Source organism: Myotis myotis, unplaced genomic scaffold (genome assembly GCF_014108235.1).
Source record: "Myotis myotis isolate mMyoMyo1 unplaced genomic scaffold, mMyoMyo1.p scaffold_m19_p_2, whole genome shotgun sequence".
Classification (NCBI taxonomy): Eukaryota; Metazoa; Chordata; class Mammalia; order Chiroptera; family Vespertilionidae; genus Myotis; species Myotis myotis.
The window spans coordinates 209,612,763-209,628,569 of record NW_023416324.1 but is presented as its reverse complement, the minus strand read 5'-3'; the positions used below and the strand labels follow the sequence as shown (position 1 = coordinate 209,628,569).

Here is a 15,807-nt window from a genome sequence, read left to right as displayed (position 1 = left end):
CTCTGTATAGCTGTACACCACTCACTGTAAGTTAACGTGACCACGGGACAGGGTTAAATACAGCCCGTTCTACCACAGGCCACCTCACAGAACTCAGTGTCAGGGATGCCGCCCACACTGCAGGCTCTCCAGGGGAAGCAGTGCCTTTCTGCGGTGCGAGGCCGCTGCCTTGTGGCCAGATGGGAGCACTGCCGCTGCCACGCCTCCTGACAAAACTCCCACCTTGCACTTTCTTTTTGTATTTTATTTATTTATTTGACTTGAACAAGAAATTTTTTCTCCCACAGTTCTAGAGGTTACAATTCTGAGATCAAGGTGTCAGTAGAGTTGGTTCCTACTGAGAGCTGCAAAGACCTCTATCCTTAGTTCATCTTCTTTTGGCCTATTCACATCGTCTTCCCTCTACACATATTCCTGTGTCCAAAATCCCTGTTTTTATAAAAAACATACATCATATGTTGAATTAGAATTGATCCTAATTACCTCACTTTAACTCTATTATCTCTGTAAAAACCCTGTCTCCAAATAAGGTCACATTCTGAGATACTGGAGGTTAGAACTCAGCTTAAGAATTTGGACCACCTTGCATTTTCAACTTGGCCCACAGCACGCCTGCCATCTAAAACACCTCAAGGGCACAGATGTTCATGTTTTGTTTTCTAATACATCCCAAACGCCTACAACAGTATGTGCCACATAGTAGGCACTTTACAAATATTTGTCACAGAAATAAATTTCACTTCTTTATGCATTCCTTCTGCTAATCCTTCAATAAAAAACACAATTACTTTAATTATATGTCTCATTCTTCTGTTATAAGAATACGTTATTTCTTTAAAATCACAGAAATAATATGAACAGTAAATGATATACTAGTGGAGACATTATCTACCCAGCCTCACTATTAGAACAGGGAAGGGGCTGCCACCAAGCCTATACTGTACTTCAACAGTTAACCTTTAGCATTCAAAATGAAGGAGAAATCTCCATTTAACTGTTAACCGAATGAAGGGTGGCCTAGACAGACTACAACAATATTTATATAGAAACAATCTAAATCACAGGCCATTTCAACACCTATATATCTTCTGAATTTTACAATTCTTTTTGATAGTTTTAATAACATGAGAATGACTGTATCTCTTAATGCTCAACTGATTCACAGGAAAGGTATAGATAACTATAAATGAAAACATTAATCAAAGAAACTTAAACTATACAAAAAGGATCAATTTCTTCTACCCTTTTTTTATCATCTGGCATAGTTATAAATTTACCAGTTGTTCATATTATGAAAATTTGTTTCCATCAAAATAACTATGGAAAGAGTCTCAAATCCAAAATAAAGGCTTTTTAACACCCATTAATTTTTACCTTCTTATCACGTTCTAATAGGTTTAGAAAAGAATTTAGAATTAGCTACTGATGGATTCCATCTTTAGTTGAGCTGAGATTTGGAAGGTGTTGTTTGTTTCCAGCACAAAGTATGGGCTTCCCCCGCAATCCAAAAGTAGAGCTATTCCTATGAAACCATCATAAGCCAAAATGGCATAAAGTGAACAAACAATTACCTGAGGACACATCTTGCATATAGATGCACAAAATAAATGGATATAAAGCCGAGATGCTAACAGATACAGTTGAAAGTTCTGGCAGCTTGATGCTGAAATGCTGAGTGTGGTTCCCAGCAATGGAAAAAAAAAAAAAAAATGAGGGACATCTGTAATACTCTCAACAATATTTTTTTAAATTTTTTTTTTAATATATTTTATTGATTTTTCACAGAGAGGAAGGGAGAGAGATAGAGAGTTAGAAACATCGATGAGAGAGGAACATCGATCAGCTGCCTCCTGCACATCTCCCACTGGGGGATGTGCCCACAACCCAGGCACATGCCCTCGACCGGAATCGAACCTGGGACCCCCCAGTCCGCAAGCCGACGCTCCATCCACTGAGCCAAACCGGTTTCGGCAACAATATTTTTTTAAATTTTTAATTAAAAAACAACAGGATTCTCCAGTTTAAAATAAATTATTGAGCCCTAATCGGTTTGGCTCAGTGGACAGAGCGGACTGAAGGGTCCCAGGTTCGATTCCGGTCAAGGGCATGTACCTTGGTTGCGGGCACATCCCCAGTAGGGAGTGTGCAGAGGCACCTGATCGATGTTTCTCTCTCATCAATGTTTCTAACTCTCTATCACTCTCTCCTCCTCTCTGTAAAAAAATCAATAAAATAGAAATAAATGTATGTTATTGACACCCACTGAGGCAGGAATAACTCCCTCACTGCTGAATGAATACGCCCAAGAAGGAGAAAATGAGGGGTGGGCTAACTTTCATGCCTCAGAACTGCAATTCACACCCAGGTCAGACCTATTCCAAACTTCCCTGCACCTTTTCCAAATTCATGGGCGTCAGTGTTTGAGCCATAATGGAAGTGCTGGGCCAGGAACAGAGCGCTTTCTTCAGGACACCAAGTGTTTAGCAATCCCTCCACCTGAGGAGGTCCTCTTTATCGCGGGCACCCGAGCTGTGCACTGTCCCACAGAGGGTGCCACTTTAAGACTCACACTTCCTGTGAGGTAAGCCTAACTGTCCTCGTTTCATAGACAGGGTAATACCAGGCACATGAGTTAGACGCAGGATACGGATTACTCCCACATCTCTGTATTTCCACTGCTGAGCTCTGCCCTTACTTCCTTACCAAGATGAATCATTTCTTCCTATCTCCCTCCAACTCCATCCATGTGGCCATAGTCCCAAACCTTCCTCAGTGAGCACACTCTCATTAATACTCCATCTTCCATCCAATCCCTCAAGCCTATCCTACACTCAGATACAAAAATCACTCCCCTGAAAATATAATTTTAACGACCATTGTATGTCATTTTCATGTGATTATTTCCAGTTGCTTCTCGTCTCAAATTAAAAACAATAACTCAGGATTATTTTATCTTCTATAAGCTTCTCACACTTACTGACCTCAACTATACCTGACTCTACTATACCTCAACCCTTGCTTCATATATCAAGCAGAAAAAAATAGCTCATTAACCCACAATCAATCCTGCTTACTCCTTTTTGTGACTTTCATACATGACATCATTCTAGTCTAAAAGTTTCCGCTTTTCTAATAAATCACGCCTCTCATTCCCTATAGATTCTCTGGCCGCACCCTCGTCAGTGTTATTCCAAAATCCACCACTTACCTGCCCAGTTTCCCAAAGGGAGTTACTATGCTAGAGTCACAATAAAGTCCAGTATCTACTTGATACTTATCAATGTAAGTCCTTTGGCTGACTTTTAAACAAGTGATCTGTTTTTACTCCGTGGGATCCATTCTCTGTACCATGGCTCACATGATTAGTCTAGGAAGACAGGCCCCTGGGAAGGCCCAAAAGGGCCAACAAACCTAATCCTTATTTTAAAAGGGGGAGGGGTATTTTTGTTTTCTTTCATATTACCCAAGTGGTAAGAATTTAAGAGCCCAAATTAGGTAAAAGACACCTTAGATCAGGCTTAGGCCAGAGAAGTAGATGTCTCCAAGGGTCAGCTGAAGTTCAAGTTCACAGTAAAGCCTCCTACAACCACCCCAATCCACTCTGATCCTCTCTCTCTCTCTCTCTCTCTCTCTCTCTCTCTCTCTCTCTCTGTTAATTCTCACCCAAGGATATTTTTCCCCACTGATTTTCAGAGAGAGTGGAAGGGAGACACACTGATTGGCTGCCTCCTGCACAAACCCCAACCAGGGCTGGGATCAAACCTGAAACCCAGGTACATGTCCTTGACTGGGAATTGAACCCATTCCTGGGCCAATACTCTATCCACTAAGCCACACCAGCCAGGGCAATATTTTTTTTCTCTTAACACCCAGTTTCCTGTAGTACATATACTACTAGCTTCATGAGATACTGCTATAAATTAGGAGGGTAAACAGGGCAGTTTCTCAGGACCAAGTAGTCAGCCAGGCACAGAACAAATAAACAGGGGCTCTGTATTCCCACCAACTTGTACCTTAAGATGGGAATAAAACCATTTTGTCTGAAGGAAAAGTACAGAATGCTCTGACAACATCTAAAAAGTGATGCATCCTAACTAGGCAGACAGATAAGGAAGTGAGACTGTACTTGAGGCTGAGTAAAGCAATATCCAGCCTTTCCAACTATGGCACAGTATGGGTCAGGTTTTTAGGTGGGAGTGGATTTTGGTGGGTTCTCTGCTTAGTTTTTGGTCTTTATCCTAAGAGCAAAGAGAAGCCATTGAAGACTTAAGCAGGGGAATGAAACATTAAGACAATTGTTAAAAATGTTCAATGTCACTAATCATTAGAGAGATGCAAATTAAATCCACAATGAGGTATCATCTCACACCTGCCAGAATGGCTACAGTCAATAAATCAACAATTGCTGGTGAGGATGTGGAGAAAAGGGAACCCTAGTACATTGCTGGTGGAAATGCAGACTGGTACAGCCACTGTGGAAAACACTATGGGGTTTCCTCAAAAAAGTAAAACTGGAACTGTCTTTTGATCCAACCATCCTACTTCTGGGAATATATCCTAAGAATACCGAAATACCAATCAGAAAGAATATATGCACAGCAACGCAATTTATAATAGCTAAGATCCGGAAACAGCCCAAGTGCCCATCAGTAGACAAGTGGATAAAAAAGCTGTGGTATCCTATATAATAAAAGTCAAATATGCAAATCAACCGAACAGCAAAACGACTGGTTGTTATGACGCTCACTGACCACCAGGTGCAGAAGCTGCCCCCTGATGGTCAGTGTACTCCAACAGGGGGAGCACCGCCCAGGCAGAAGCCAGGCTTATGGCTGGGAAGTGCAGCGGCAGTTGGGGGGCCAAGTGGTAAGGAGCAAGGAGTCCCAGACTGCAAGAGGGATGTCCGGAAGCAGGCCTAAGCCGGCAGTCAGACATCCCCCAAGGGGTCCCGGACTGGGAGAAGGCACATGCCGGGCTGAGGGACCTCGGCCCCTGTGCATGAATTTCGTGTACCAGGCCTCTAGTCCTATATAATAAAAGCCCAGCAACTGAACGGTGGAACAACCAGAACAACCGGTTGACCAGTCACTATGACACGCACTGACCACCAGGGGGCAGACTCTCAATGCAAGAGCTGTCCGCTGGTGGTCAGTGCGCTACCACAGTGGGGGTGCTGCTTGGCTGACCAGGATGAGCGGCTGCTCCTGCTGTGAACACCGGGCTGACAGGCAGGAACCCGAATGCGATCCTCAGCTCCTCGCCCCAGGCTCCTCCTCCTCGCTCCCTGCCGCCTCCTCCGGATGCCCACAGGCTGTGCAGCGCAGCTGCTGGGCTCGCAGAGCTGACCCTGGAGGCTGGGAGACAAGTTCACGGCCACCACGGGATTGAGGCCTACTCCGCCGCCTCTCAGTGCTATTGTCCCTGAATGGGTCCCCTGGAGAGGTGAATGCTGGACCAGAGAACAGCCACTCAGAGGGCAGATTCACAGCCACTCGGCTGACCAGGATGAATGGTGATTCCATAGCAGGCGATCCCCACAGGCTACTCCCCCCGTCAGTGCACGAATCCCATGCTCCAGGCCTCTAGTATTTATATAATGGAATACTATGCAGCTGTAAAAAAAAAATCTCTTACCCTTTGAGACGGCATGGATGGACCTGGAGATTATTACACTAAGTAAAATAAGCCAGTCAGAAAAAGACAAGTATCACATGATCTCACTTATGTGTGGAATCTAATGAACAAATAGGTCCAGAGACATAGAAGCATGGAACAGACTGACAAATCTCAGAGGGAAGGGGAGAGGAGGTGGGAAGACATTAACCAAAGAAGTTATATGCATATCTACATAGCCCATGGACACAGACAATAGTAAAGTGAAGGCCTGGGGTGGGGCAGGAGCCAAGTGGAGGAAAGTAAAGGGGTTGGGGGGAAGAGGGACATCTGTAATATTCTCAACAATAAAAATAAATTTTAAAAAATATAACCTCAGGTGAGGGTTAAAAAAAGACTGAATTGTTAAAAATTACTTGGGCTTCCCTGGCCAGGTCACTCAGTTGGTTGGAGCTTCATCCTGAAGATCCAAAGATTTTGAGTTCAATCCCCAGCCATGGTGCATATGGGAGGCAACCGATTGATGTTTCTCTCTCTTTCTCTCCCCCTTCCTCTCTCTAAACATATCCTCGGGTATTTTTGTTGTTGTTGCTATTAATCCTCATCTGAGGATATTTTTTCCATTGATTTTTAGAGAAAGAAGGTAGGGAGGGGAGAAGAGGGGGAGGGAGAGAGGGAAGGAGCAAGGAAGGGAGGGGATATACAGCAGTGTGAAACACACTGATTGGTTGCTTCCTGCACACTCCCTGACTAGGGCTGGGGGTCAAATCTGCAAACCAGGCACACGCCCTAGACTGGGAATCAAACCCGAGACCCTTTGGTGCACGGGCTGATGCTCTAACCCAGTGGTTCTCAACCTTCTGGCCCTTTAAATACAGTTCCTCATGTTGTGACCCAACCATAAAATTATTTTCGTTGCTACTTCATAACTGTAATGTTGCTACTGTTAGGAATCGTAATGTAAACATCTGATATGCAGGATGGTCTTAGGTGACTCCTGTGAAAGGGTCGTTCGACCGCCAAAGGGGTCGCGACCCACAGGTTGAGAACCACTGCTCTAACCAATGAGAACACTGGCCAGGGCTGGGGTGAGGATTTCTTTTTAATCTTTTTTTTTTCCAAACATATTTTATTGATTTTAGAGAGGAAGGGAGAGGGAGAGACAGAAACATCAGTGATGAGAGAGAATCATTGATTGGCTGCCTCCTGCACGCCACTTACTGGGGATCCAGCCTGCAACCCAGGCATGTGCCCTTGGCCAGAATGGAACCTGGGACCCTTCAGTACGCAGGCCAACCCTCTATCCATTGAGCCAAACCAGCTAGGACGAGGATTTTTTTTTTAATTACTTAGGCTACAGGGCATAGAACAGACTGGAGAGTGGCAATGAGTGAATGCTACCAGGAGGCAGAGATTCAGGCAAAATGATAGGGGCCTGGACTCAGGTGGTGGCGGTGACAATGGAGGTAAGCTGACAAACTCAGGTTGCACCCGTGAGGGAAAATGTGTAGGACTTACTGGCAGACCAGTGAGGGTTGAATAGTGAGCAGGAGAAGTGGGCAACAAGGAGGATCCTCGATTGGTCTGTGTGTGGATGGTCTGGGGAGAGTCAGGCAGCACAGTTTTAGGTGAGGAGGGAGGATGGATATCATGAGGGGGGTTAATATAATGAGTCGGACGTAGAAAGTAAAAATGAGCTTGCTCTGAGACAGTGAAACTCTGTCCTGCAATTGTCAGGCTGGGACAAGACACACAGTAAGCTAGCTGCCACGTTAACACGAAACAATACTTCTCTCATGGACACACTGCAACTGTAAGAGTCATAATGACCCCTTCTTTCAGTGACTGCTAGTTTCTTATTCAGAAGAAGCTTATTCTGTAAAATCCCACACTACCAGAAATTTTACTTATACCAGTAAGAAGGAAACAGCCCACTCTCACCTACAGAGTCAAAATCACTGGGACCGAGCAGCAGCCTTGATTTCCAGCTAGCTGCAGGGATTCGAATAAGGATTTCTAGACACTAAGTGCTCATCGATGTACGTTTTGTAGTTTTCAAGGAAACGGGCCCTGGGTCCACTGCAGTGAGACCTGATGCTGACCCTTCGGCACACAGCCCTACTTTGCTTAGAGCTCATCAAAACATGACTTCATTTGCACTTCACCTAACTCCACCCTGCCCAAGTGCTACAGCAGCTCTGTCCTTTCGTTTTTTGGCACGATGCCCCGGCTCCTCTGGGGTGTGGTCTCCCTCACTACAATGAGCCCATAAACCTGACCTTGGGAGACTACCAGGTCCTTTCTGATGGCCATAGACTGATTAGGCTGGGACAAACATTTAGAATTTTAAGTGACTGCCAAACACGTGAGAAAAAATACCGCACAGCAGTTAGGGCCTGAGCCTGGAGGAGGTCTGAGCTAGAGATAAATGCAGGGGCCACTGGCACCAAGACGGTAACTGAAGCTGTGGGCAGAGACTGCCCACAGAGAGGCCATGGAGTGAGGAGAGAGTGGGCCTAGGCCTGAGCCTCAAGAAACTCCATTGGCTGAGAAAGAAGGATGAGTCAGCAGAGGAAAGTGAGAAGAAATGGCTGAGAGATCAGTGAGGAAAGAGGTAACCACATGGCATGGGAAAGGACAAGATCTCCTGAAGCAGTGAGGGCAAACCTTTTGAGCTCGGCGGGTCAGCATTTTGAAAAACCCTAACTTAACTCTGGTGCCGTGTCACAGATAGAAATTTTTTGATATTTGCAACCATAGTAAAACAAATACTTATATTTTTGATATTTATTTTATATATTTAAATGCCATTTAACAAAGAAAAATCAACCAAAAAAATGAGTTCGCCTGTCAGCTCTGACACGCGTGTCATAGGTTCGCCATCACTGTCCTAAAGTCTAATGTTGATCATGTCACCAGACTCATGGGTGGCCTAGCTTTTGTGAGCACAATTTGATTTTGGTAGAGGACTGATCTCCAAAGACTGGCCCATGCTCATCTGTTCATGAGACTCTGGTACACTTCTCAGAATGCCAGTTTTACTAATTTGCAGATTGCCACTCTCTGCTACCAGTTACCACTTTCCTTCCTTTAAGATAAATGCACTTGGGATGACTGACTGTTCTCAGAAGGTTGCTGGGTGAGCAATGCATCAGAACTGGGAAGTTTAAGAAGCCAATGATCTGAAGCCATGGTGACCAGTGACATGGACATATCCAGCAGGATCCTGATGGGAAACAAATCAACCCAGATGGTGAGACTTTATGGGATCGCAAAGATAAGAGACCCAACAGGGACAGTGAGCACCCAGGGACTAGCAGTGCCCCTCAGCTGAAGGAATGAGGGGAGGAAACGGTGTTACTGGAGCCCAGTGAGAGCTGAGACTGTGGAGGCTCTGATGCCTTCCATTGGGGAGCCCTGCTGGCAGCGAGGGAGCCAGAGGCAAGCATTCTGCAGGAACCTACAGCACCTGGCAGAGGAGAGTGGATCTGAGGATTCCAGAGAGACAATAAACGGGGCAGGGAGTTATGGCGACCATGAGCATTCTCCTGGCTAACTGAATGTGCCTGCCCCCGACCAAACACATCTGCACAAACCAGAAACTTGTACTGTTAAGATAACTTCTTGCCTGGACTAGTGCTAGAAACACAACCTACACCCCCTCCATGCACCTTTTCTACAGGTGATGGCAAATGGATGCATTGTGGTGAGTCAACCTTAACCACTGAAAGTTGACTGATTATAATTCAGCTTCAATTAGGCAAGTGCTGAATCAATCCTAGAATATCTCCAGGAACGTCAATAGGCTCCTGGATTGATATCTTATGTGGCAGCTCAGCTCAACTCTCATCGTCTAAATGGACAAGGGCTAGAAACTGACCAACCCATCAGCCTAGAGACAAGCAAGCACACATTCAGCCATCTCTACAGATGCATTTAACTGCATGGCAAGATCCTTAACTTCCACCGGTAAGGACTTAATTTTTGGAGCAGAGCTTTTAAATTATAAAAAATAGCCCTGGCTGGTTTGGCTCAGTGGATAGAGCGTTGGCCTGTGGACTGAAGGGCCCCAGGTTCATTTCCGGTCAAGGGCATGTACCTTGGTTGTGGGCACAACCCCAGTAGGGGGTGTGCAGGAGGCAGCTGATCAATGCTTCTCTCTCACTGATGTTTCTAACTCTATCCCTCTCCCTTCTTCTCCATAAAAATATCAATAAAATATATATATATATATATATATATATATATATATATATGAAATTCTTCTGCCAAGGAAGGAGGTGGAGAGAAAGAGAAGCTGGTAATAGATACTTCAGAGAGCTAGCAACCCTTCCTCCAACACAAACACCACAGGTCCCAGTCACTCATTCGAGCCCCTCCCTTTCTAACTTTGTCTTCTCTGACTCTCCCAAATGTAATGAAGGACTAGAACGGTACCTTGAGGTTTATTTACAATTATTTTACCGTTATCTATGTAAGTAAGGTAAACATGCTGGACCAGACTGCTGTCACCAACAACGCCTGCTAGGGAGGAAGCAAGACTCACTTTTTTCTACAACCTTTAATTTCTGGAAGCTTTCCAGTACTTCCCCATTTAGTATCCTGGGTAGGAAGTCCCGTATTTGCATCACTTCAGTCGTCAGCCGTTCCAGATCCTTCTTCCGGACTTTAACAAACTCTTCTTTAGTTCCCATAAGCTGGAAGAACAAACAGGTCTTCAGATTATTACATTTCTCTTCGGGTGACTAGAACCAGCGGCCCCTCAGCGTGTTTCCCTTTTCACGCCTTTCACCTTCATAGCTTCAAACGCACGTCTGTGCCTACAGCGCCCTCTGCTGTACAGATCACACCTTGGAGCCCGCGCCCCAGCCTACACAACGGGAGCTACTTCTTCCCGTGCCTACCAGGCCCCGTGCCTGAACGTCCAAGAAAACGCCAGCAACTTCTCCCTAACGTTTGAGCGCCCAGCTCACTGGGAGGAAAGGGAGTTTCCTAGATTCCTACCGGGTGCCCAAGCCCTCGGCTGGCCCCCTCATTCAGGGTCCACCGTAAACCCTTCCAGGTTGCCCGGGTCAGACACAGGAAGTGGGGTGACTCAAAGCACCGCCATTAACAGGGGACAGAACCAAGATCCTCCTCCATCGCGTGTGGTGGAAGCGACATCCGGGCGACTGGGAATCTACACTAAGCCCCGACACAGCCTCACAGCCTCGCGGGGAGGGTCGGCTCCGGCTCCGGGTGTCTGAGGGGCACCACCGCCCACCGCGCAGCCTCCTGGACCCGCCTCCAGGATCAGAGGCAGAGTCGCTCGGCCTGCATCCCAGGCCCAGGCCACGCCAGCGGCTCAAAGAGGCCCAGGGCCGTTTTCAGGCCCCTGGACGAGGCCGACAGAGTCGGCAGTAAGCGAGGTTACGTAAGCAAAGGGTGGCCGCTCAGACACGCGGGCGGCGGCCCAGGCCTCCCCACTGACCCCGCAGGCCTCCTCAGCGCCGCCAGCCTCGCCCATGGCCGCCGCGGCCCTGGCTCCCGGTGCCTGCGCTGCGCAGCGGGGCGCCCTCTGACCCCTCACACCAGAATGCGCGGGAACTAGCGCGAGAACCTAGCACCACGGCGGTCGGGTATGGAGAGCGGCAAGGCTCAAACCTCGTCGAGTTGGCGCAGCCTTCTCTGCCCCGCGGGCCTGAGGTGGGCACAGCCAGGTCTCGCGTCGGATCTTCGGGCTTAGCTGGGGTTTTAAACTTGGTCACTGCCAAGTGGAAAAACAGTAAGACCCGGGTGTAAGCATTGAGTGAAATACTGTTTGCGGAGAGATGCTAAACTAAGGGGCCATGCGTTCAAGGGCACTGCCCGCCCGCGCTCGGTCCGAGCTCCTCTAGCGAGGGTGGACGGCGTCTAACAATAGGTTCTTGGGGAAGTCTGCCGGTTAGGGAGTGTCGGTGCAGCCCGCTAGCCCTAACTGAGATGACCGGCATAAACTTGGAGATGTCTCCCAGTCCACTCGCTAGTCCCAGATAGGCCCCCTGGGTCCTCAAAATACGGTGCAGCTTAGGGTTGAAATACACCGAGTTACTTTACGACTAAGTCTTAGTCACCAAGTCACTAAGACTTCGTTTGTCTCTGAAACTCGCAGGAAGTGGACACTGCCGAGTCCCAGAGTGCGTGCTCTCCAAGCCTGAGGGCGGTCTCACGAGGACACTCCAGATCCCTGTCCCCGCCTGGAACCTGCCTGCACTTGCCCTTTCCCTGCCCCAGGCCCAACCTCCGCACAGGGACCTGCCATGCCCTGCCCTGGACCCTGCCCTGCTGGCATTCAGGCACCTGCGCCAACACTGGGACCTGCGCCTGCACCAGGACCAAGACACGGGGAGACGCGGGAAGGGCGCTCCCTACGCCTGGCCATGGAGGCCTCTCCATGGGGCTGTCCCCAACATCCCGCCAAGAAAGCGAAGAACGGCCCTTCTTCCCAGGCTCCACCTGCCGAGGCGGTACCAGAAGTCGAATACAGTTAAAAACTCGGTGCCGTGTATTTTGCAAGACAGCTGCCAACCAAATGGGTATTTTTGTGAGTGGACTTAGAGATTCTAGGCCTTTTACAACTGGCCATCCGACTCTTCCTGGCCAAGACCCAGCCCTGGCTAACCTCGCCGTCAACGGCCTGGCGCCCTATCGACCCAACAACAGCGAAGGAGCGACGCCAACCACCACTGGCTTGTGCCCGGGCCGGCGGCGCTCGCTCCCAGAACGCGCTGCGAGGGCCGGCGGCGCCTTTGTGACGTCATCACCCCGCGCGCCGCCGCCGCCGCCGCGTTCTGCGCAGTTGCGGCCGAAGCGGCGCGGCGGCGGTCGCTTGGCAGCGGCGGAAGGCTGAGGGACTGCGGGTTGTGGCCGGGGATGCTCCGGCGGGTTGGAGGGCCCCCGCCATGCAGCCGGCCGAGATCCAGTTCGCCCAGCGGCTGGCGTCCCACGAGAAGGGCATCCGGGACCGGGCGGTGAAGAAGCTGCGCCAGTACATCAGCGTGAAGACGCAGCGGGAGACAGGTGGGCGCCCGGCGGTCAGCCGCGCCACATGGCGGCAGGACGGGCCGCGCTCCGCCCCGACTCCGGCCGCGTGCTCCTGTGTGTGTGTGTGCGCCCCGGGGGTCTAGTCTCGTTTTACATTTGGGGGAGAGAGGCTGCCGGGGGTTAGGGAGTCTGATGGAAGTCCCAGCGAGTGAGGACACTGAGAGTAGACCCCGTCTGTCCGACACCGAGCCGATGCCGTACGTACCAGGCTCAGCCTGATCCATCCTGCTGGGCGCCTCACGGAATCGTGCCATCTTCAGACCCGTGCTTTCAGGAGCTGGGGTGACGGGGGAGAAGACAGTCCTGCCCTAGAGGAACTTGTGCTCGTAAAGCCGGGGCGGGGAGGTCAGGAGAGCAGAGCCTTCGTAGTGTAAATAACGGAAATGGAGATCGTAGGCGGTGGTCCAGGGAGGCCGCTCTGGGTCGAGGTTGCACGGAGCCGAGCAGAGGCGGGAGGAAGAGCGGAGCAGGCCCAAGAAATGCTGGGGGAGACCAGGAAGTCAGGGCGGGTGAGGCCGGGTCACTTTGGGGGTTGGAGTTGCAGCAGCGGGTGCTGTTGAAGGATTTCGTTTACGCGATGCAGTATGTGTCCTGTAGATCCTTGTGCTCCCTGAGGTGTGAACTGTGCCATACGAAAGGGAGGCTTTCTATTGCACTGAGATCAAGTTGGCTTTATTTACTAGTCCACTGGGGGTCTACTTGAAACAATACGTGTTACCTCCCCCTATACTGACATTGTCAGTTTATTTACTTGGGAAAGGACACCCAGAAAAAAAGGAAATATAATAATATGGGAAGTCTGCTAGAAAGAGGAATGAAGAACAAAATTCTCTATTTCAATTGTGTTGGGATCTCCCTTGACAGACTTAATTTACTCTCCTGGTTTTAGGTATCCCAGATATATTGAAGGCGCTTCAATCTAAACGTCTAGCCCTAACCGGTTTGGCTCAGTGTATAGAGCGGCGGCTTGCGGACTCAAGGGTCCCAGGTTCGATTCCGGTCAAGGGCATGTACCTTGGTTGCGGGCACATCCCCAGCAGGGGGTGTGCAGGAGGCAGCAGATCGATGTTTCTCTCTATCCGTCTCCATTGCTCTTTGTAAAAAATCGATAAAATATTTTTTTTTTTAATCTAAACGTGTAGCCAAGACGTTCACTACTTTCAGCTCAGCTGTGCCCCACTAACTGGGCCTCTCCACCTGGATGTCCCACAGGCACCTCGGACTCAGAATGCCTGAAAGGGACTCATTTTCTTCCCCCAAAAACCTGTTCTTTTCTGCTGCCCATCTGCCACCTGTTCTTAGTTTGTTCCCACTGTCCACTCAGACTCGAGCTGGATTCATGGCATTGTCCTGGACTTCTCTTTTCCTCACCCTCTCCAACCCCCACCCCCACATCCAGTATCCTTCAGTCATACCTGTTTCATCTCCTGAATTACTCTTTTCTGGCCCCTATCTTCTTTATCTCATCTGGGCTTCTGTACTGGCTTATTTCCTAACTGATTTCCTTGACTCCTCTTGTGCCCCCCTTGAACCCATCCTCCATAAACCAGCTCAGTCATCTTCCTAAAACAGCTCCGATCTCCTCACCACCTTCCTGGAATTCCAGGCCTGCAAATCACCTCTCCTCCCCGTTTCTTTCCGCCTAATCCCCTACATGGCTGCCTCCTGCGCTAACAGCAAACCATTCCTGGGTGCTGGTGTACCTGCCCTATGTCTCACCTCCGCCTTTGCTTCTCTTGTGCACGCCAAAAAGATTTTGTTTACGTGATGCAATATGTGTCCTGTAGATCCTTGATCCACTCCCGGTATTCAGTGTCACTCTTCTTATCATCTCACCCCCTCTCTAGGATTCTGAAATACCCAGTTTGTCTCTATTGTAGTACTTGGCTACATTGCTTCTTAATTATCTGTTAATGTGTCACTCCTACCTCAAAACACTGTAAGCGTCCATCTGTTTTCTTAGCTGGAGTGGGAGCACATCCAGGCGTATAAGGGCCTGGCTGTATACAAAAACAGAAGAAAGGCCAGATGCAATGCATATGGGCTGAGACAGCCAGAAAGAACCTGTTCCTCAAACCCCTTTGGTGAGCAGGTTCAGGATCTGAGATGCTGAGGCAGGGGCATGAGGCCAGTGGTTTTACACCAACCAGTGCCCCAGGGTGTTGTCTGGTTAGCACCCATCAGACCTAAAGTTACTTGTCTGGTACCTCTTGTTCATTGCTGTATCCACATTGCAAGAGAATAGTGGCCCTTCAGAAAACTAACTGCAGAGTGAATGTCATAGAGGTGATGATGGGACAGAATAAGAATAAGCATGGTCTCTGCCACAGCTGTGCTCCATCAAAATAGAAACACAAGTTTGGAAATAACTGGGCCTGACATTTGAATCTCATTGACAGGCTGAAATTTTTTTGTGTCTTGTCTTGGGCACAGTAAAAAAAATCCGATATTTTACTTTTTTTTTAATACAAATATTTTTTGAATTCTCAGATATGTTTAATATATTTTTATTTATTTCAGAGAGGAAGGGAGAGGTAGAGAGAGATAGAAACATCAATTTGATTGGCTGCCTCCTGCATGCCCCACACTGGGGATTGAGCCCGCAACCCAGGCATATGCCCTGACCCGGAATCAAACCATGACCTCCTGGTTCATAGGTTGATGCTCAACCACTGAGCCATGCCAGCCAGGCACATAGCTTTGTGATTTTAAAAACAAATAAGAAGTTCTGTATCACTTAAAGCAACTAAATGTTGCCTGAGTGCTCTATCAGTTCTTCAACTTTAATTTGCATTCTTTTTTATTTTTATTTTTGTGGCACATAAGATAACAGTCCATGTTACAGTTGGTGGGTGTTAGATTTGTGGCAGTACTGGGTGAAATAATTGTTTTTTCATACTTATGATGTTGGGGGTGGGGGTCTCTCAGCCCAATATGGTACTGATTAGGAGCAGTGCCTGTGCTGACAGGTGTGGGTTCGAGTATAACACTTCACCCCCACTGAAACGGCTTCTGAGCTCACTCGTGGTGAGAGAGGCTGTTGGATTTTCTCATTTCAAAGCTTGGTATTTCCTACATCCACCTCCCATTTTCACTTCCCCTCAGTTGATTGGAACGAACTAAGCCTATATT

The 15,807-nt window shown here is 48.4% G+C and overlaps 2 protein-coding genes across 7 annotated transcripts in view; one reads left to right on the top strand and one right to left on the bottom strand.

Annotated features, from left to right (window-relative positions):
• The window catches only part of LOC118675808 (heat shock transcription factor 2 binding protein), a 73,825-nt gene extending 61,481 nt beyond the window's left edge, over window positions 1-12,344 (bottom strand). The window contains exons 1-2 of the mRNA XM_036348588.1: window positions 12,254-12,344; window positions 10,160-10,310 (exon numbers count right to left, since the gene is read on the bottom strand). Of these exons, the coding sequence (XP_036204481.1) occupies window positions 10,160-10,307 (148 nt within the window). The 5' untranslated portion in view covers window positions 10,308-10,310; window positions 12,254-12,344. The remainder of the gene's footprint in view (window positions 1-10,159; window positions 10,311-12,253) is intronic.
• The window catches only part of RRP1B (ribosomal RNA processing 1B), a 29,108-nt gene continuing 25,228 nt past the window's right edge, over window positions 11,928-15,807 (top strand). For 2 of the 6 annotated variants that reach the window (XR_004974235.1, XM_036351422.1), the window contains exon 1: window positions 11,928-12,651. Coding sequence is in view for 3 of the 6 variants with exons in the window: in XM_036351422.1 (XP_036207315.1) it covers window positions 12,534-12,651 (118 nt within the window). In the remaining 3 variants the exon portion in view is untranslated. The remainder of the gene's footprint in view (window positions 12,652-15,807) is intronic. The other 4 variants (XM_036351421.1, XM_036351416.1, XM_036351417.1 and 1 more) reach the window with 3 other exon arrangements.